Below are 22,864 nucleotides of genomic sequence, written 5' to 3'. Positions count from 1 at the left end.
GACGAATTTCACTCTACCCTTGCCATACTTTGAGGGTGAGCTCGTACAGTAGAATAAAATGGAAATGGTAAATTGTTAAATGACGTATTTTGAACAAACAAACCAAAGAGAGAAAATTCTAGTACCTTGTGTGCTTACAGCCTATGGGGAAGTATTAATCTCATTACAAAAAAACGGTAAAACATGGGTGTGATGAATCTGGTTCTTTTAATGTCTAGTTTCTGAATCAGGCGAGCTTCACATTTCTGTGTTGTACATATTGTTGCTGCGGTATAAATATTACATAGACGGTCAAAATTCAGGCCTTTTGAATGCAAGGCCCAAGGCTAAAATTGGGGTGAAACGGTGTCTGCTGGAAGAATCTGAAGAGATTCTGACAAGAAATTTGCCCTCGGAATTGAGACTGGGATTTAGCTACCTGCCAGTAACAACGATATCAAAAGTTTCCATGCAGCGGTTTTCAAACAACCTAATGATAACAATAATTAAGATTTTATTCATATAGTGCCTTTCCAGAGGCCAAGGTTGCTTAAAGTTAAAGGTTAAAAAAAAAACAGTACAATAAATACTGATACATAGAACTGTAATACATAACAGAAGGGAGTACAAAATTGAGTATATACACAAACAAATATAGGCCATGGTGAAGCTAAAGAGATGGTTGAAGGTAGTAATAGGTTTGTTAAATTTTTGCTTGTGGGGGGCCCTGGACCACAAGGTCATGTTTCAACCCTTTAGTTGCAGCTCTCATTCTGGAAGAATAAGGGTCTTATTGATAGAATGTAAGAACAACATACAAGACTCAATCACAGGTCCTGTAACATCATAACTAAATTTAATCCTGCTGTTGAACTATAGTTAAGTTTCCCCCACTCCTCTTTTCTCTCCCGACTGAAGTCAACGGAGAAGTTACCGTCTTCGTCTTTTTTCGGTTAGAGAATTCTGTGCCACTTAACATTGTGTTAACCTTTTCCATAGAAACAATAGAAAAAAATGGAAAGTCTTCTGGAAATTTTCCCTCTAGTCTATGTAACCGGAGGGAGTGAACTGTCCGCTCTTTTTTTTTTTTTTTTTTTTTTTTTTGAAAGTATCTAATCTTAAATTTTAATTTGAATTGTATGACCCAAGATGTAGTTTTATTTCAATTTTGAATTTTGGGTTAAGCGTCTGCATTTGGCAAGTGAAATGGGGGATGTTGATTTAACAAGGAATTACTCTTGAGTGTTGAATATGCTGGCTCCAAGTGCTGGGTTGGCCTACTCCATTGGCTCCCTTCTCATGCTCCCCCTTCTCCATTGCACCCTTTGTGGTGAAAAGACATGGGGTGCTCTCCTCACGTAAGTTCCATATTTGTCTTTGCAGCCTTTTCTCTGCCAGGTCTTCCAACATGCTCTGATCAGTGTTTTCCTGTCTTCCCTCAGATGATTGAGGATGTGTTGGGTGAGGGACCAGTTTCAGCCAGTCGCTTCAGTCGTTGGTTTTCAAGCAATGCAAGCCCATCTGGGAGTCGTTCCAGCAGCCTGCGCTCCACCCCTCATGAGGAGCTTGAGAGATTGGCGGGTTTGTATGCTTAGTAGCTCCCTTCTCTTTGAACTTTAGTGTTGTCACCACAATGCTTGTCCATTAGTTGGTGAGTGAGTATTCTTGGCAGTTCGCTTCTCTCGTTTCCAGAAAGCATTGCCGCAACCTTAGGGTTTTGCATTTTGTTTGTCTTCTAGGCCTGGACCCAAGCTGTGCTTCCTCTGGTCACACCCTTGCCCCCTACTTCACTCCTATCCAGTCTGTCGAACGGAAGGAGAAAGTGGACATCCTTGAGCTGCTGCATAAAGCAAAGATTGACCTCAAGCCCTTGCTGTCCAGCTTGTCGGTCAATAAAGAACGATTGCGTGAGAGCAGTAAGTGCTTAGCTTCTTTCCCTTTTGTCTCGTCTTACACCAGACTGTTCGTTAATCAAAAAAAGATTTCAAATGGGGTTTTCCCTCCAGAAGGGCTGCTGGTATGCATCCGTAATGCCAGTCATTTTAAAATAAAATATTTATAAAATGTATAAATTGAGCTGTCAATTACTCTAGCAGCTGTTCTGAACTGAACTTGCAAAAAGATACATAATGGGAATTTTTTAAGCTGTGTATTATTTAAAAAAATGTGCTGACACCTATCCAATGCCAAATATTAACCACTTCTGGTGGACAAATGCTGGCACCTTGGACAGAAATTTTCAGAAAGGCAGTTTTCCTGACTTGTGCAATAAGGGGGCGACATAGCTCAGGAGGTAAGACCGATTGTCTGGCAGTCGGAGGGTTGCCGGTTCAAACCCCGCCCTGGGCGTGTCGAAGTGTCCTTGAGCAAGACACCTAACCCCTAATCCCTAACTGCTCTGGCGAATGAGAGGCATCAATTGTAAAGCGCTTTGGATAAAAGCGCTATATAAATGCAGTCCATTTACCATTTACAATTTACCAATAATGCTAGATGCTAGACTTGATTCTAAATGGGAAACTTGTCTGTCACATTAATCCATCTGTTTTCTCATGTTTTTTCACATTTGCCCTGTTGGGTATGTTAAAGGAGTAACATGGTGGTTTTCACACTTTCTTGGTTTTATGTGCTATTTGCACAAGAGGCATTGAAGAAACACGATGAGTAAAGTATTAAATATGTCCGTTCTTTATTTTTGGAGAAATGTTTTAAATTTATTGTCCTATTTTCAGCCGGTTGAGAATGTTATCAACTTAGTGTGTCACAAGTACAGTAACCACTCCCCTTTCCACGCCCCGTAAAGAAATCTGACTCGACACACCCATAGACATATATATGTCTATGGACACACCGTCCTGCTACAAGTGTGCTGTGAAGTTTAGGTAGCAAACAACAAAGCTGAATCCTTCTGACGTAATTTACATAGAAACAATACAGATCGCCTAGTTTCACTCACTGTGGCCAAGCGGAATCGATAACGTTTCAGAAAATATGTGACTTTCAGAGGTTTAATTCAATCTTCTACTGGGACTTGTGAGGGTTGAAAGAAAATTTTGGTGCCGCTGACTATAATCAAATGTTTTTCAGATTCATTTATCATTCAAAGTACATTTTTATGGGTTAGTGCTGTCCGATTGTGCTAGCTACTTCACATTAACTTTATACGGCGATCAGTAAAGGGTAACTGCACAGCACCACTTAATTGTTGTCACTTCTATCACCACTGTTGTAATGAACTAAAAAAAAAAAAAAAAAAAAGTGACCAACTACCTTTTCTGTGAGAAATGTATTGTAGAGCTCACACGCATACACTTGGCGTCATTCTAAAACTACGTTTTGTCATCCCTACAGTCAGTCAGATTGCTGTGATAGCTCATTCTAAATGGATAACTCGTGACCCATAGTTTGTGTCACTGGCTTACAGGCAAGACAATGCAAATATTTGACTAATGTTAGGTTCACTTATTAGAGGGCCTTTTAGGGACTATTAGACTATCTCTGGTTGGTTATATTCATTTATAGTTAGCTAGCTAACGTTAGCTAGCTATGAAGTTTGCTTTCATAATGTAATGTTATCGATAACGTTAGCTATCTAAATGACTGAATAATAAAAAAAAATATGCCCATTTGTTTTGTTGTTGCCTAAAGACAACTGGCAAGTGTCACATTCAACCACCATGTTACTCCTTTAAGCCTTTTTGCCAAAACTACATTTTTAGACCTTTTAACAGTTCTAAAATTGATGCGCTGCAGAATCTAAAGCAGTTGAACCGCAACGTCATTCATTCAATTTTGAATTAACGTTACATCCCCTTTTCTTTTCAATGTTCAATTTCACAATTAATGGCAGCATTGAATAACTGTTTTACTGACTGTAGCCTATAGCTTGATTTAGGGTTGCCAACCATCCCACAAAATATGGAATCATCCTTTATTTGGGCAGTCGAAAAGGCTTTCCGTATTTCACTCAAACTAGGATACGGGAGGTATTTTGTTTTGTATCTTTAAACAATTGATTTTATAGCTTAACCACTGTTTTGAATATAATTTAATGGTTTGCTAACTAGCTAGCATGCCGTGAAATCATTTTGACCTAAAACCCAGCTGAATTGTAATATTAGCTACAGGATTAACCACAACCTAAAGCTCATCCTTACCCGGTTTCAGAGGGGTTAGAATGATGTTATGTCTACACTGTGTGACCAAATTTTTTTTAAGAAGCAAGACTGAGCTTGGGAGATAAATTTGATCGAGTTATGGTTTCGTGCAGTTTTCTTCAATAATGTAATGAGAGACATAACCAGAATTGGTGCTAATTATATGGTAGAAAATTGAGAAGAAACGAATTTTTCCTGATAGAATTATTGATTTAATAGAATTAACAACCAGAGGTTTTTGCATAAAAATGGTCCAAATAGAGCCATCACCCAGAGTTTTGCTTGACAATGGTGAAACTATATGCCCATTGAGTCGCTGAAGAATATTTTCATTTTAGGTGATCAATTTGATAAAAATCAATAAAGATTGAAGTAACTAATACATTTGAGGCCAAAAGTTTACATACACCTAGGCTAAAGATATTCAAATTCAGTTTTTCACAACTCCACACATTTCATGTTACCATACATTTATTTTGGCAAGTCAATTAGGGCATGTACGTTGTTCACATCAGAGGTAATTTTAAAACAATCAATTTAATAGTGAATTAAAGCTGAAATAAATCTCTATCTCAGAATTCCAGTGGGTCAAAAGTTTACATACACCAAGTTGACTGTCTCTTTAATATTCAAGAAATTGATGTAATTAATTTTTAGAACCTTCTGATTGGCCAAATGTCATAATTAGGAGTTAATTGGTATCTGTGACTGTATTTAAGGGCCTACCTTTAGAACAACTGCCTTTTTGTTTTTGATACCATGGGAAAATCCAAACAACTTAGCCAAGACCTCAGAAAAAAAATTGTGGACCTCCACAAGTCCAGTTTCTCCAGGGCTGAACGATCTTTGGTCCGAAAGGTTCAACTGAACCCCAAGACAACAACAAAGGAACTGTTGAAGGAGTTGGAGGCATCAGGTACCAAAGTATCTACATCCACCATTAAGAAAATCCTACGTCACCATGGCCTGAAAGGCTGTTGTGCAAGGAAGAAGCCCCTTCTCCAAGACTGGCATAAAAAAGCCAGAATGAGGTTTGCAGGTGATCACCGGGACGAAGACCTAGCCTTTTGGAGGAGTGTTCTCTGGTCAGATGAAACAAAAATGGAACTGTTTAGCCATAATGATCAGTGCTATGTATGGACGAAAAAGGGTGAGGCTTTTAATCCGAAGAACACCATCCCAACTGTGAAGCATGGGGGAGGCAACATCATGTTGTGTGGGTGTTTTGCTGGAAAGGGGACAGGTGTTCTTCAGAAAATAGATGACATCATGAGGAAGGAGGATTGAAGCAAGACCTCAAGACATGAGCTAGAAAGTTAAAAGTTGGTCACAACTGGGTCTTCCAGCAGGACAATGATTCTAAGCCTACCTCCAAAGTTGTAACAAAATGGCTTAAAGGCAATTAACTGTAAGTATTGGAGTGGCCATCACAAAGTCCTGACCTGAATCCCATAGAAAATGTGTGGACTGAACTGAAAAAGCATGTCCGAGCAAGGAGGCCCACAAACCTGAGTTGCACCAGTTCTGTCTGGAGGAATGGGCAAACATTCCGGCAGAGTATTGTGAGAAGCTTGTGGAAGGCTACCCCAAGTGTTCAAATTATTAGGCAATGCCACCAAATACACAGTGTATGTAAACTTTTGACCCACTGAAAATCAGATATAGTACATAAAAGCTGAAATAAATCTGTCTCTTAGCGATTATTTCGAAATGGCCTCTTATGGAAATAAAGTGGATACCCTAATTGACTTAACACAGTAAATGTATGGTAACATGAAATGTGTGGAGTTGTGAAAAATTGAGTTTGAATGTCTTAAGCCTAGGTGTATGCAAACTTTTGGCCTTAACTGTATGTAGTCATTGATGGTAACTATTGTATAAGCAGAATAAACCACCCCGGGCTGTCCTGCTATTGGAAAATAATGTACTTCGGGGTGGTTAAAAAACACTTATTCGTACAACGCAATCAAACATTTCATACATTTGCTTTGTGCTTCGATTACTATCGAATATGTATCTTAAAGTATGCAGTGCAAGTTAATATGCATTAATATTGACTATAGTGCTGGTTAGATTTTTTTATACATTTGTATCATTGAATGTTCTTAAAGTTTCCAAAAATTAGGGTACCTGACAAATTAATAACTTGGGTTTCAGTGCATAATTTAGCTTGCAATATCTTTGTACGGGATGCACAAGGGCGCACACAATTGGTATCAGTCTTCTTGTATGAATCTGGGCTAGATAGCTAAAGTGAATTTCCCAAAAAGTTCTCTGGTCGTTTACTTTGGGAAGAATCCTTCAACTCTTATGCACCACTGGCTCAAACCTGAACGGCTGTATTGCGCCATCAGGATCAGTGAGCATGTCTTCTAGAGACTCCTCAGTCAGTCAATGAATGTTGTTTGATTCAGAATCAAATATTTTAATACTGTCCATTTGTCCACTTTATAACCGAAAGGTATAAGCAGATCTGTTTGCGTTCCCCAATTACATCACATTTATGACCAGGACTGGCCTAAAAGCTGACTGTGTACATATTAAAATGACCTTATGTTGTTGAAAGCAGGGCTCAGCACCATGATGATATTAACAGAAGATTCATATTAGGGATGTGACTGTATACCGTAAAAGTCAAATATGAAATAGTATCATAAACGTAACTTAATATTGTGATAGTAAATCACGTGACAAAAGCTATTTTCATGCAGGGAATTCTTTTTCCAACCATTGCCCTAATAAAATATCTAAATAACCCATATTAAATAATGTACTGGACCTGAATTGAGATAATGAAATCTGATCCTAGATCTGTATTTAGAGGCAAAGTCATTTAAAAACATAGGTCGCGTCTTTCCAGCCAACCATTATGCTTGATGCATAAGCATGCATGCAAAGGCAGGGGAGAGGCAAAGAGAAAGTCGTCGGAAGAACTGAGGTTGAAGTTGAACTCAGACCAGGTAGGGCCAGTTATGCCCTGAGAGACTTTTTGGACGTTTTGAAAAGAGACATGCTTTCACAAGAACAAACAAATATTGATACAGCATATTAAATACATTGACACAGCATAACGTTATAATTCTACACTGACTTTTACAAGCTTGTTTCCATGCTGAAGGAAGTTACAGCTCTCGGTTATAACGACTACATGTTTGCGATTTAATTGTAGGCTATTTGACATTATCCGTAGACCAGGCTTTTTTGCCTGCTTCCACGCAGCGTATGTGGTGCGCAAATGTTTTTCTCCCCTTTGTGGCTGTTGGTATTGCACTCATTGGCTGAAGTGAGTAGGCATGTCAAACAAGGTTGTTGCTTACAATAAATACGCTATTTTTGTGAAATTACATATTTACACCTATGATTTCTCTTGTCTGTGTACGACAATTTTCTTTAAAATCAGATGATTTTAAGCCTCTGGTACGATAGTTTAATATTTCCCACCTGACAACGCTGGCTAGCTGTAATACAGCTACACGGCATCTCCGTTTGCAGTCCCTTACAACACTTGCGATGTCTGTCGCTGATTCTGATACCGACCGTAATGAAGAATTATATCCCCCCAAAAAGCGAACTCGTTCATCTGTGTGGGCTCACTTTGGATTCAGGAAAAAGGATTTTTATTTTTTTAAATATACAATTACAAGGAGTGAACTATTCAGTTGCATTTTGTTTTATTTTTCAATTAAATGGTTTTAAAAATCTGCAGATCCATAAATAAAGAGATTGAGTTGTAAACTTTGATTTAAAATTGTCATTTTAAGCTAAAAAAAAAAAATCTCGAAGATTTCAGTTTCGTTCTCTATGGCGGTGCCAATGGCGAGAAGCGGTAATTGCAGGTGTGTTTTTGGACCTCACTTCCCATAGATCCAACCGGATCCAACCAGTGTGACGTCAGTGTGACGTCGGTCAGTTGGCACGCCAACTATAACACTTACTATTTACTGAATAAAAAACGGTTGTTCTAAAAGTAACGTTATGTACATACTCATTCGTTGTCTAACATTAGGCTAACTCAAGATGTCTTTACACTGCCGAGCCGGGTTAAAATGCCGTAGCAAACCTGTAATTTCTGCAAACGTTCTTTATCCACCTTTTGCCCGGTATGAACATCTTTACACTGCAGAGAAGAATTTGCGGGATTCGCTGTGGCTCGTGCAATTACGTATCTCGTGCACAATTAGCAGTCTTTTTCGTGAATGATTGTTGTGTGGTATTTTTGAAACTGCCTTGCAAAATGTTACCCCTGGTGTTTCTGGTTTTGCTAGCTAAACTGTTCGAGAATAAAGCTGAGCTGGGTGTTAAATTAGCAATCAGAACAAGAAGAATAAAACAAAAACAAAGGAGATTTCATTAAAAAGGGCATAAAGGCTGATGGAAGGCTATGAGGAAGCGTAATAAAATAATAATGCTAATCCATACTGCCGTATTCTTTTATTTAGTTTTCTCCTGCATGACGTCTTCAGAAATCAGACCCGGCTCTGGTCCACATACCCCGGCTTTATTCTGATCATTATAATATATTGATGAACTCGATGGCAACGTAAATAACGATAACATTAAGGCCAGTTCAGATCAATGATTTGCAACGAGGCGAAACGGTTTTAGAATGTTGCAGAGAAAACTGCAGCGGTGTGAACTGGCTAGTAGCAGAGCCGTTGCCTGCCCTGAGGTTTTAAAAGACCGTCCTTGTCAAATTGCCAAGTGCTGAACTTTTTCACCCAAGAGAGATGACTGGTCAGTAACGTTAATCCAGCGACACTGAAGCAAAGACTGATGAGGAACTACTGTAGTTTGAGAAGAAAACAAATAAAAAATTTAGGACACTTTACTGAGTTAGACTCAGTAACTAAATATTCACGGTCTGTGCCATTTTCTTTATACCCCCACAGCCAGACAATTGGCAGGTGTTGATATCTAAGTGCAAACTTGTCTCTGTCTATTTAGCAACTGAATGATGTTGTAGAGCGAGGAGGGATATTATTCTCTGATTCTTATTCTGAGCATCAAACATGATCACCGAAATAAACTATTAATATTTTAGGGTTTTAATGATATTAAAATGCCCAACAACGAAAGATTATGGATATTGTCGGTAAAGTACTACCACAGTGGGATAAAAGAAATACAATAAAATTTGCTCCAGTGAAATTGCAAAGTTTGGAGCAAATAGAACCTTTTAAAAAAAATTGTTTATGGGTTTTTATGTGACTGTTTAACACTAGAAAGGCTGTGTTTTTATTACTTCCTATTACCGTCCAACATTACCGAATTGATTTCTGTGCCCGCAGTAACCTAATTTCATAAATATTAGGAAACCATATGTTGCAAAACTATTTTCTTGAAATAAGGGGCACAACTGTATCAAATCCAACAGATTTATTTCTAAACCATAGTGGTTTTCTTATATTCTTACTGTATGGCCATTGTGTGCAAATTATGACTTGTGCCAACACAGTTTAAATAGTTGCATGCTGGATTTGGAGCAGGTGCTATACAATGCATATATTCTCTTAATCACTGGTTTAATAATAATAATAATAATAATAAATCTTTCCCCCTAACTCCAGCTCATTTAAAATGAACAAGTTCCTGAGAGAGAAACGTAATGAAATAAAAATGGCACAATCATTTACCATTTAAATGTTTCTCAGCATGTTGCTGGATGCATTTATTAATACAAAAATTCAGCACAAAGTGGACACAGCTCAGCTAAATAGTCAGAAGCCACCTGCATGTCTGTTGACTGCAGTTCCCCCTTCAATTTTCCTTCACTGATGCTGTGTCTTGTGACATTACGTTATTTGACAGTAACTTGGTTTGTAAATGCTTTGACTATTGAAACATTTTTTGGGCTTGTCAGCTATATACAGGCTATTATGTTGGGTCTTTCAAGATGGTAGTGCTTGTAACTTATTTAACTTGTACTTGGAGCTGTAAATGTTCTAAGTCTGCTTTTAACAGTTGATTTATGTTTAAAAAATAAATTAGGCCTATCTAATGCAAGTAATCATTGCACTAAATTGTTAAATTTATGTTACTAACATTACCAGAGTTCTGCATGATCCACCATTTCTGAAGGATTCATGGCTCAGGCTCTGTATAGACTGAAATTAATGCCTGCTTTTACGTTTTCTTGCAAATGTCTTAATATTGTGTTGGTGAAAAGTGGGGATGTTTGAAAGGAAATATTTGTCTAAAGTGACGTGCCAGGCCATTTATTCCCCCTCGCATAAATGAATTAATTGAATGAATTTCTTTTGGCTGATGGGTGGTTTTGATTTCTCTGCTCTCCAGCTCACTCAGGAGTGGTGCTCTCCCTGGAGGAGGTGGAGGTGGGTCTAAAGGGTCTTAAGGTTCAGGCAGATCAGCAGCAGTGTGGTGGGGGAACGCCCTTCATGGCAGAACACCTGGAGGAGGCGCTGACTGGGCGGGTCAGTGCAGCCCTCCAACCTCGAGATGCTGACATGTCTGCCTTCAACAAGCTTGTCAGCACCATGAAGGCAAGTGGCACTCTGCCCACCCAACCCAAAGTCAACGCCAACAACGTAAGTGTTTTGTGGTGGCTGACGCCTCATCCTGCCAGGTGCGCAGTGTGCATGTGGATGTGAAAATTACTGCAAGCATGCCACTGCAGTCCAGGTAACACTGCGCTGAGGTGTACTGTGTAGCGACTGATGAATTAAAAATTAAACAAGGAGGGTCTGTGGGTTCAAAAATGCTTCTAAATCGTTTGGGAGCAGCTTAACAATGTTTCCACTGAAAACTGCTTTCATGTGATGTTCATCCGAACTATTGTATTGTTACAAACTCCAACTTCTTACATACAAGAATATCTGCAACATTTTCCAGTCTGGATTAAGTGATGGGCATAAATTTGTACTGTTTGTTGTTGCATTGGTTTCAGGTTAGCATTAAATTGCTCAAACCGACTGTCCTTTACCACCTACTGTTTTATTCCTTATAACTGAAATGTATCTATAAGCAAGAGGACACTTGTGGCACACTTCATTATGTTGAGTTGCTTTTGTAAGAACTCATTTTAATCTTGAAGAAATTGATAACCTGAAATATTCTCAAACTCTTGTATGGTCTTCTTTCAAGGCAAGCCCTAAAACAAAGGGCTTTGTGTCCTCCTGCTTTGAGGGTGCAGTTTAGTCTTTGATTCTGACTCTGCTTATTGTGGTTTTTACCTTGCTGTGATGTGTGTGGGTGGGGGGGACATGGGGGGGTGGGGGGGGGGTTGGATAAACTCTATACTATTTCTGGATGCTACTTCTACCTTCCCTCCCTCCCTAGCAGCAACCGCTTCCAGACCACCCGCTGGTACTATTGCCTGAAGCCGAAGTGCCCTCAGCTCAGCAGAAGAACATCTTGCAGGTACAGGAATTGCACAAGGAGAAGCCCTGCTTTATTCCCCTATGTTCTTCCTCCGTTTTTGGAATGCTAAATTTTACTTGAAGTAGGGCTGTCAAATATTGATTGATTTTCAAATGCTATTTGAATTGTAATAAAAACAATTACATTGGACCGTGAAAATTAATATTTGAATATGAAAGAAAAATACAGTATGTCTATATTGCAGCTGTTTTTCTTTCTACTTTGCTTATGTTAAACCAATAATAAATCTTGAATTTAGCACTTCTGTTTAACGGAAGTCGCTGGGTTATAAGGGTTTTTGCTATTGTGCTGTTGTTTGCCGGACACATTTTGATTTCATCCCTGGTTCCTCGATGTGATCAGAATGCTTCTTTTCTTCCGCTGGGGATATAATGAATAAAAAGAGTTCTGGGGCTGCATATATCAAAGTTTGCGTACAATCCTCACTAAATATATGCGTACATGTTTCTGCTTTTCTCCATATGGAAGTTCTAAACATGCTTAGTGTCTACTCCTACAGTCACCATAAATTGTTAGAAAACCACCACAATTAACCTGCTTAGCATATTCATATTTTCATTCATAACCATAAGGTGGAATGTGAGAAATAATGGTGGATCGGAGGGGGGGGGGGGGGGGGGGGGAACTAAATTTCTGATTGTGAAACGAAAACTAATGAAGAAGGTCACAAGAGAAAAGTTCTCTTTGGGGACCTGAGTAGTGGTGCGTCAAACAAAAAAAAAATTCTATGGAGTAGCAGAAAGTGCCACTACCAATAAATGCTGAAAGTTCATGCCGTCACTTCAAATGCGCACACATTACAAGAAATAAAAATGGTGTACAGTATAGCCCATGATATAAACACCTTGATATAAACTGTTGTCAATTTAGTATTTGATCACAGATGAAGGTAATCAGGGGAGCCGGCCGAAGCCGGTGATCTTGGCTTTCCTCTCCAGGAGGCCCAGGAAAGTCCTTTTCAGTTTTTCTTGATAATTTATTGTAAATTATCCCTCGGGACAAATTCTTTAGTCACATGTCTCAAAATTTTGTGCCTTTGTTTTATTTAATCAAATCATTATACAAGTGTACTGCATGTAGATCTTAAAAGCCATTTGAAATGTTCATGTTAATGGTTTTTTTTCTTTCTTAAGGATTGGTTACAGTGATTGAATAATCAATTATTCATTTTTATCATGCTACTAAATAACCACCGTGTATTAGACAGAGCAGAAAGTTCTCTGAAAATGAATTAAGGCAACGTCACTATTGTGATGATAGCCAGAAAAAATAAACTAAATAAACAAAAGAACAAGACTCCAGATATCCAATACCTACTGTCCAAAAAATTGACTTAATGAAACGCATCCAGAATAAGCTTCCAGGTTATTCAGTCAAATCCACAGGCAAAATATTCAGCAACAAAATATACATTTCCAAATAACATGAAGAAAACACCCCTATGGAACAACCCCCCCCCCCCGCCCTAGCTAGTTTGCAGAAAGAAATTTCCAACAAATTTACATTCCCAATTTTTATCACGTTACACATTACATGGAACCTCAACAACGTAATTAGTGGCTTAGGTTTACACACAGAGCATAGGAGGTCAGGAATGAATTGGGAAAGTAAGTTTAAGTAAATCAGCAAGTAGTAAGGTTTGGTGTCAGGTTTATTCAAAACAATGGAGTTCAGCAAACTTAGTGAAATAGCAAAAGACATTACAAGGGCTTGGAAATAAAGGACATATATTTATTGAAATTGAATATATATTAATTGAAAACGGTAATTTGCATAAAATGATTAATAATATTCAATTCTCGTCATGATGGTTAATTTGTGTTATGAGTTAGTGACATGCAAGGTTCTGGAATTTGCTATTCCTTACCAACACACACATAGCAAAACAAACACAACAAACAGTTTTACGCTACCCTGTGGTTTGATGTCAGTGCTAAATAAAATGCGTTTCTATACTTAACGGCAATAAAAGGGGAGGCCATTCCTTAATTCTGTTAGGTGATGCGTCAGCTGGTCCAAGGTCCGTGGCAGGTGTGCAGGTACTTCGGGGAAACTTGAAGTCGGGGTCACAAAGGGTTCTGGTCAAGACTATGGATATGCACAAATGTTCCACTTGGGTCTGACCGCAAGGGAGACATGTGGGAAAGTTTGTAGATTTCCTCGAAATAGATGTCGATGGGGAAATAAACCAGCTTTGTTTATTTTGCGGAATGTCCAACATGCTGGCTTATTCCTTGTGCATACATGTTCGTTTATTTTGCGCAATGTCTATAACATGCTGGCTTATTCCTTGTACATACAACAAAAGAAAATACAACGTTGACTTTTTAGAAAAGAACAAATCAAATTCCCTAGGACATGTCAACATAACACATACAGTATATATATATTTTTAAATCTCTCACCTCAACTCTGCAGTTCAGGAAGGCGCAGCAATTAACTTTTTTTTCCCCATCTGCACAGGAGAGAGATCACTGCACATGTGATAGCAGCTTGCTACACCTATGCTCTTATTTCATTGGTTTGCCGCCTTGTGGACAGAACATGCTATAACACAGCCCAAAAGTTGTTCGAATTCTGATATAATTCAACATTTCATATTCAAATGTATTCAAATTTGTTTTGTTTTTTTTCCAAAGGATTATTCAAACATCATTAATGGCCAATGTTGACAGCCCTAACTTGAAGGCCCATCCTATTGCTGTAACATCCTCCATATGTTATCATTTTTAATATTTGGACAGCTTGTCTCCTTCAAATGCATGTTTCCAGGAGCTTCCATGCATTACGTTGAAACATTGCACTGTTAAAATGGCTGGGTGAAATCAATTCGTGGCACCTAATGGACCAGAGTTGCTTGTGCACTGAAACGCCACAGCAAATTGCGCATTGCTCTATGGGGCTGCAGCTAGCCACAGTCGGTGAAAATTCAGGCAGGATTCGACCTAGATCTTTGTTCAAAATAAGCTGTAAACGATGCTGCTGTGTATTCTTTGTTTTCACAGGAAATCTTATGTCCCCAGGGCCCACCTCGTGTGAGCTCTCCTCCTCTCCTGGGCAACCTGATGGGTAGCACTGATGCTGGTCCTAGCAAACAGAGAGGACCCTCTCCACCGCTGTTCCCCCAGAGGGCGCCATCGCCTGAATATTTTTCTGGGCACGTGCAGCCTCGGGCCAGTAAGCTCTTCTTTCCTGAATGCATTCTTTATTCCTTTGTACTGAGTACAGCTTACTTCATTATTGCTTATATCCCATGTTCAGTAATAATTACTGTGGGTACACACTGTGGCGGGAAAAGGTTAACACTGCAGCTTTCATATCAATTCAGATTGTCCTAACATGTTGCCAGTGTTTCTCTTTCAGGCCATTTAAACTAATCAGTTACTGATTACTTTTATCTGGATCCAGAGACTGCTTTGGGGAATACCTCTAGTTTTTCTGTTCTGCTATTGAGTGATCGATCCCTCTGCAAGAGGTTGATAGGGACTTTTTGTTGGTCAATTATCTTATCCTGTTACCCAGCAATCAATGGCCAATCATTGTCTGTGTTCATTAAGCACCGGCGATGATTGACAATAGTGTTCCAACACTGTCCAATGCTGCTTTCAGAGCATAGAACCATAAACGTGGGAAACATTTTTACTGTTGAGCGGAAACTAAGCTATTGAAATTAGACTTGACGAGAAATAATAGTGCCTACACAAATATTCTTAAAACTAAAAGACAGTTTCCAGCGTTATATGCTTACAGTGGTTTATGTTTTCATTTGACGTACAGCACAGGCCAAAAGAAAAGCAAACAAAATTTAGCTGTGAATGTTGCACTCATCTTGTTTAATCTCTATTATGGTGGGGCAACAGTTTGCTGTGCCAGTCCCCAGCAAGGGTCCGCTCACTGCTTGGCAGTCGGCTATGGATTAGTTTGCACATTTTCCGCTTGGTAGTGGTTGTGCAAACGAGTAGTTACTGTGGAAAAACAAAAAATATATGCTTATTTGCCTCTGCTGGGACGATCTCTCAGAAAGGAAGCGCTAAATTAAACCTGAAACCACTGTAAAAAAAATGAAAGGATAAACAGATGAACTCAAATGAAGTGAATCAAAGATTTAAACTTTGATTGAATTTCATTTTTCATTTTAATTGATTCTCCCTTGTGTGCTTAGTGTTCCCTGGTGGCCCTCAGCCCATGCTGGGAGAGCAGTTTTCAGAGCTGCACAGACCTGCGAGTCCTGGACCAACCCTGCAGCAGGTTGGTACATCACCTGTCCCTCAACAGTTTTGTAAAGTGCGCACCCTGTGGAGTAAGGGAAACTGGCAGACATGCAACAATTGCACTAAATTGCACATGTACAAAACGGAAATGGCTATGGTAGCCATATTGTACATTAAGATATTGACCGTGTTACTTTTACAGGGTTCGTACGGTCATGAAAAACCTGGAAAAGTCATTGAAATTTAAAATGCAATTTCCAGGCCCTGGAAAAGTTATGGAAAATAATATTTTTTGAAAAGTAATGGAAACACGGCTAAAGTTGCATCAAATATAATTACTAATTAATCCAATCATAAAAATAGTATGTATAGTGATAAAACGTAAATTGGCACGTAACCTTTGCGGTATTTTGGTGGTGTCAGAAGTTAATTCGGTCTGGCTCAGTCTGTTTACAGGCACGCCCAACAGGCACGCTTCTGCTAATGTAGCAGTTAGTAAACGTAGGCCCTACTGTGCCGACAATATGCCAGGGAAGTGCAGCTTCAATAATATATCAGGGCTCGAAATTAACTTTTTTACTTCGTAGCACTGGTGCTCCCAACTTCAAAAAGTTAGGAGCACTCACCAAAATGTAAGGAGTACCAACAATATATGCAATAGATTTTTTATTGATAAAAAACGACGATATAACAGTACGGTTTACAAGTAACGCCGGGCACCCACCGCACGCGTAGCGTAAGCAGCGCATAAGCAGCATGTGGAAGCAGCGCGGCGTGTAGCGTGTCTACACAGGTTCCGTTTGTGTCGCGCAAAGGCTTGCTTAAAGCTCTATATTCCTAGTAGCTCTCGCAGTCTGCAGTGGGATTACATTGTGTATTTCACGTTTGTTCACGACTGTTGATTATGGGTTAAGTGAATACTTGGTGAGAGACCTTTTTCAGTTTGTTAATTTGGTAATATTTCGTTAACTCATGTAAATACGTGCGAAAGTAAACGCTTTAAAGAATTACCATAAGCTTAAATCGCAACGTAGCCTGCATAATAATCAATCTCAAACTGTATTAATTTATTTGCTTGGTTAACAAGCGTGCCAATTTTATGAAGATTATGTAATGATCATAATGATAATAAATAATCCGTAATCAACCATTGGGAATTCCAAATGTCGTCTTCTCATTCACGTCAAAAGATTTATAGGATCAGATTTAGTAACTTCAGCTAATCATCAAAAAGATAGCGTAACAGTTTAATCTTGAAGGGATATGAACATCACAACGCCATGAACACCGGAAGCTTTGAAGTACAAGTGCAATAAAGGCTTACTTACAACTTCATTTATAAAATAGGTGCATTTTCATCAGCAAAACCACTAAATAATCTGATTTTTTAAAGCTCTGTGGATTATCTGATTTTTATTAACAAGCTCTTTTTGAAAGCACGGCGAACGAAGACATCGGAGAAGTCAAATAGGCTGAGCAATGGTTGGTTAAAAACTACCTTCCAACACTCAAGCTAACAAACCGCTGCTCGGTGCATTCACTTCTACATCATTCAATAGGCTACGTCTTTCTGTGGTGTATTTTCAAATTTACCCCACCCCCTCCGCAAAATAAGATGGCGAAACTAAGTTTGCCTTTTCCCCAGGTTCCAGTTTTTTTGTTGTTGTTTTTTTCTGCAAGGATAATACAAAAACGAAAAGGCTTGTATTTTTTTAGCTGCTTATAAAATATCTGGGAGGGAACTAGGGACACACCCCCAGTAGCCTAATATAAGAATGTAATATAAATCAGCATGTATACCTAGCATTAAAGCATATTTCTGTATAACATATATAACAGGTCATCATGACGCGCGACAAGCAGAAAAATAGAACAAGCGAAAAACTACGCTTCAGTTCGCTTGTGTCGCACAAGCTTCGCAGCCGGTTCGCGACGCGTTCGCATCTGGTGTAGAGGACGTTTTGCCGTTGTAATAACAGTACTTCAACTACGCTTTAGTGCGCTCGCGGTCGCTACGCGTGCGGTGGGTGTTCGACTTAACCGTTAAACTGTCACGCCTAAAATGTTCCTCTTCAAGGAATTGCGTGTTATGCATTCAAACGACAAAGTGCTTCTCGTCACATTAATACCGCTAACTAAATCAACCGCCAGTAAACTGCATCGGAGAAATTAGCTGTTTCAACCAGGTCGCTACACAAAACACTACGTTAACGTTTCAAAAAAAATCCCGTAATCGTTCGCTTCAGCTTTTCAGCTTTCGATAACGCTAATAAATTGAACATAAACTTCTGTCTTCAGGTAACATTAGTTAACGTGTTAGCTCCCTGTGTCGCGTCACAGTGGAGTGCAGCGAAAGAGAGTGATTGAAGGCTAATATTAACCAATTTAAAATCAGCATTAAAAGGTAAGAATGTAAAGCTCACGATTGGTTAGAAGGGTCACCGTCAGCTCACAAGGGACATACTGAGTGTACTAACTAGCGAATGTACAGAGAGAGACGTTCGATTGGAAAAAGGGAAAAAAAAAAAGGTCGCACCAGAACAATTATTTGCACTCGCACGAATGCTCCCAATTATATTTCGAGGTCGCACAGATTAAATTTCGGTCGCAATTTCGAGCCCTGTTTGAGACATTGACGAAAATGTTAAACTATTCGAATTAAAATATGAGACAATGTATCCAAGTGTGTCTGTCTGGTGTTTATTTGTTTTAGAGAGGCACCATATGTTTCAGATGCAGACCTAATTTTACTTAGTGTTACAATAAATAATTTTAAATCGTCCCGCTGAGAAAGTCATTTGTTTTGGTCATGGAAATTCAGTTAAAGGTTGTGGAGAAGTCATGGAAAAGTCATTGAAAATCATTGGTGAGAAAGTGTATGAACCCTGTTTTAACAAGCGTTACATTTAAGGCAACTCTCCCCTAATTGGACATAATTCCATGAAAATATCCTAAATATGCGCTAATGGTTTATGCAAATATGCAATCTTTTTACAATTAAATGAATAGGAAATGATTTGGGATTTTGTGATTCTAATCAACCTGAATTATGCCTTAATTAGTTTTTGCCTGTGCAGATTGAAATGAAAAATAAAATTCTGAAAAGATTTAATGTTGTGTAGGGTAAAAGTAACACCACTGACTGAAAGGATAGTGCAAGTATTCTTTGAGTGAAATTTATAAAAAAATAATTGAAATGCAGTAAAAGCTGGCATTTGTGTGGATTTATTGAGTTAAGTTTAATATTGTACCCTAAGTTTTGAGTGTCAAATTTAACTAATTTCAAAATATTACAATTACGAACACCGCTATTCCTGTAGAATGACATACAATGTGTAAATCCTTCAAAATTTGTTATATTCCCCAATATGTAACCCTTCAATAAATATTTAAATTGTTTTATTTTTGTCAAGCATTTTTTATAGCCTACTTCTCAATTCATAGCCTACATCTTAATGCTCTTGAAGACCAGAACTTTACATTCTTAATGTAGGTATATATAGGGAGAGAATGCGTTGAATTGACGGTAGCAGTAAAGCCTGACTGACTGCAGTTGCTCTCACAGTCACCACCTAAGCCCTGTTCTGAGCTAAAAAAAAAAAAAAAAAGAACCCTGACTGTATATCAACTGTGCTCAAATGTACATTTTTCCAGTGTTCAAAGTATACTGTACATGTGACTTTTTGTAAAATAAGCTTTTTGTATGCTTCTCTTTATAAACCATTAGCTCCATGATGAAACAGTTTCAGTAGGCCAGTTTTCATTTGCAGCATTTATGAATTAATATGTAATATGAGCAGTTCTTCTGAGTTGAGTTGAAATTATGTGATGTGACATGACAATTAAAATTGCATTTGATTGAAATCACTCACTTAGTTATACCAAGCTGCAAATGGTACGCTTCAGACAATGGTTACTCCGTCCCCCCCCTAACCAGACCTGTTCATTCAGTCTTCTTTCCCCAGTTGGTTGTCTTGTCAGCTACTGGGGGCTTGAATAGATCTGAACATGTGATTCAATCTTTAATCAACTTGCTAATTGCAGACTGAGAGTCAGGAATTCTCATCCATTTAAATTTGAACTAAAAATTACAACAATCCATTCCTTGCCCTCAGTATAATTTCATACTTCCTTTTAAAAATATTGCTGCGCCTGCATTTCTGCTTCTATTCAGGCTGCTGTTCACTGCATTATTAGCTTGCTACATTTATAAATGCACAACCTTAAATATTTAAGATTTATTTCTCAAAAGCAAGCGAAACGATATTTTGACCATGTCTTTGTTTGACAGTTTAGTACCTAACAAGAAGACACTTTGTGGCTGATAACATTCACACATTGTTAATTTAACACAGTGGACTAGACTGTTGGTCTAACTATACACAGTACAATTGGCTATTACACTAATGCTACAAATGCACTGTGCCAGTTATCAACCAAATCCTATCCTACTAGTAAATTACAATAGCAATGATTGCAGCTGGCAGTCAAGATAAACCTGTGTCTTGAACATATAACCAGAAAGACCTTTTACTTTTTAGATCTTGTGGCAAGCTTGCTAAAATGTTGGTTAGCTTGTTGTTGTTGGTTAGATGGCTAATTAGCGAGCTAGCCTTTCCATGTTAGCTAGCTTCCTAATTAGCCATACAGCCAGCTGGGAATCCCACGAGCAAGAGCAAGCTTGTTATGCTAGGTTTGCTGTCACTCACATAACTTTATTAAAATTCTTTTTTGTCTCTTTCATGGATGACTAGCTTGCAACCTGCTCCATTGGCTTCAAAACAGCAGCTTGTATAGCTCACAGCAAAATTGTAGAGAAGCTGTCTTCTTTCAATTAAGCGCCTGTGTGATAGCCTAACAACATGGCATAACGTACTTCATAGACACTTGCTATTGAATAAACATTGCACATTTACACCAAACTGCATAGCTAGCTCAGTGTTTCTGTAACTGAGATATCCAATGTAAAACAAGTGTCCTTTGTCATCCATTTCAGCTTGGCAAATACAATCTGATATGAGTTTATTTTGCAATACTGATACATCTGCTGTAAATCAGTGCCATCCCAGCACTACTCGTGTACGGAAGTGTTGAAGCAGTAATTGTGGAACACTAAAGCACATTCAATTCTGTCAGAAAATGAATTCTGCTGTCCAAATTGTTCAGAATTCCCCAGAAGTAATTGACCATGTCTGGTAAATTGCTTAAAGAAGCAATAAAATCCATTTTGCACAAATTCTTCATGTCAACATGCATATTTGAGTTTTTGCAGAATGAATTCAAAGATGTATGTGGATACGTTTCTTCTTCTTAGATTGGCTGTCCGTTCCATGTGTGGCCCATCAGATTGGCATTTTTGTATTGCAGAATAACTCTGCCATAGGCATAAATGTACCTCAGACAAAACTAGTCACACTCCATACAGCTACTGTATGTATTTTCAGTTCAGTCATTTTGATGAGCTTTCCATTTCCCTTCCGTTTTTACAGTAGTGGAAAGCAGTTCACTCCATTTTCAGTGGGCACCACGTGTCGTTGAACCATTGTTCCTGACTGCTGTGGCTGTCTGTGTGTCCTAAACAGATGAGGGCCCTCTCTTTAGGGGTTGACCAGGCCATGTTGGAAGCCTTGGCATTTCAGCAGGACCTCGCTCTTCATGTGCGCCCGCCCTACCAACCAGGCCTTGACAAGCTCGCCCAGGAAAAGGCCTATCGAAACAGGTACTGGACTGCCTCAAAACCAGAGCTTCCGCTTATTTTCATGTGTAAGAGTACAGAAAGACAGACAGGGTTAAAGTTTATGATTTCTAGAAATGATCTTAAGTTAATTTTTAAAATGCGTAGTGTCAGTACAAGGCTGGTTCTTGATTATTTTATAAAATCAATATAACTGTACTCTGTAGAAATACATCCATTTGGTAAATGTCAGAATTTTTTTTGTATGATGCATTGACCCAGATAGCTTTTGTCTGCGTGATCGATATTTTGGATATTTACAGAAGTTGATGACCTAATGGCTTTATAGTGACTGCTAGGGCATTCGGGGGGTTTATGGGCTAAAGTAAGTGAATACATTTTGGGTAACTTCAGAGCCGCATGTATAGAGAGAGTGAACCTCAACATTGTATGTGTCTTATTCTTTAGAAAATTATTCTATTGCATTTATGTTTAGCTGCAACCACAGCTCTATAGCTCGGTCGGTCGGTTGGTTGGTCCACAGAGGTCCCACCCCATAGCGGCCACAGTTTTCGCCCCATGAGGCTGAAATTTGGCATGGACGTTGGTCATGACTGGAAGGTACAGCTGAGTAACTTTCAGGCCGATTGACCAAGAGGGGGCATGGCGATGGGCGTGGCCTATCACAAAAAGGCGCATAACTCCCGAATGGATTCACAGATTTGCACAAGATTTTGTGGAAAGGTTGGTCATGAGCCAAAGAAGAGGTCACGTGTTTGTGTGTGTGTGCATGGATGCATGCACACATGGATGCATGCGCGTGTGCGGTCACCGCTATTGCGGATTCGAGCTTGTTGGTTGTGTCTTTTACTGCTACCACAGACTGAATGCGTAATGCAGCGATAGAGACACAAAATTTTAGTTTACGCTGAGCTATAAAACGCTATTCCAAAGGTAAAATTAGACATATTATACATTGTTAGAAAGCTTATTCTGTCACCTATTGGATAGATTAATTGTTAATCGAGCCAGATTGTACTACAAAGGGCAACAACATCATAAACGTGATATTACACACAGCTATTTTTGGAAAGTACCCAGGCATCACATAACGTATATTTCACAAACATATTGTCTTGGACAATATATATCCTCTCAGTCTCGAAAGGGACATCTCTACACGTAAAACCAATTATAAGGTTGTATATTTAGTCGCAGATATTGACAGTAGAATGACATCGTATAATTTTTGAAAAATTCCTTGTTTATTTCAGTGTTCAGTGAGCAGCGTTTTTTTTACAGCTGTACTGGCATACCTTCAGCTGTTGGCTTTATCTTGTTGCTATGATGGAATACAAATTTTTAGTGGTAAAAGAATGTTTCTCTGTATGCCCAGATAGACACTATTGTCCAGTGTGTCATGTTTGGGGGGTGTAGTTACAGAT

The 22,864-nt window shown here is 38.8% G+C and overlaps 1 protein-coding gene across 8 annotated transcripts in view; it reads left to right on the top strand.

Moving 5' to 3' along the window:
* Nucleotides 1–22,864, top strand: part of eif4enif1 (eukaryotic translation initiation factor 4E nuclear import factor 1) — a 79,354-nt gene that overhangs the window by 44,949 nt on the left and 11,541 nt on the right. For 3 of the 8 annotated variants that reach the window (XM_035379183.1, XM_035379185.1, XM_035379184.1), the window contains 7 exons: nucleotides 1,422–1,560; nucleotides 1,719–1,895; nucleotides 10,431–10,681; nucleotides 11,433–11,513; nucleotides 14,540–14,711; nucleotides 15,697–15,782; nucleotides 21,328–21,464. In XM_035379183.1, coding sequence (XP_035235074.1) covers nucleotides 1,422–1,560; nucleotides 1,719–1,895; nucleotides 10,431–10,681; nucleotides 11,433–11,513; nucleotides 14,540–14,711; nucleotides 15,697–15,782; nucleotides 21,328–21,464 — 1,043 coding nt within the window. The remainder of the gene's footprint in view (nucleotides 1–1,421; nucleotides 1,561–1,718; nucleotides 1,896–10,430; nucleotides 10,682–11,432; nucleotides 11,514–14,539; nucleotides 14,712–15,696; nucleotides 15,783–21,327; nucleotides 21,465–22,864) is intronic. The other 5 variants (XM_035379182.1, XM_035379181.1, XM_035379180.1 and 2 more) reach the window with 5 other exon arrangements.

This window comes from Anguilla anguilla, chromosome 10 (assembly GCF_013347855.1).
Source record: "Anguilla anguilla isolate fAngAng1 chromosome 10, fAngAng1.pri, whole genome shotgun sequence".
In the NCBI taxonomy this organism is placed as follows: domain Eukaryota; kingdom Metazoa; phylum Chordata; class Actinopteri; order Anguilliformes; family Anguillidae; genus Anguilla; species Anguilla anguilla.
This window is presented reverse-complemented; position numbering and strand designations above follow the sequence as displayed.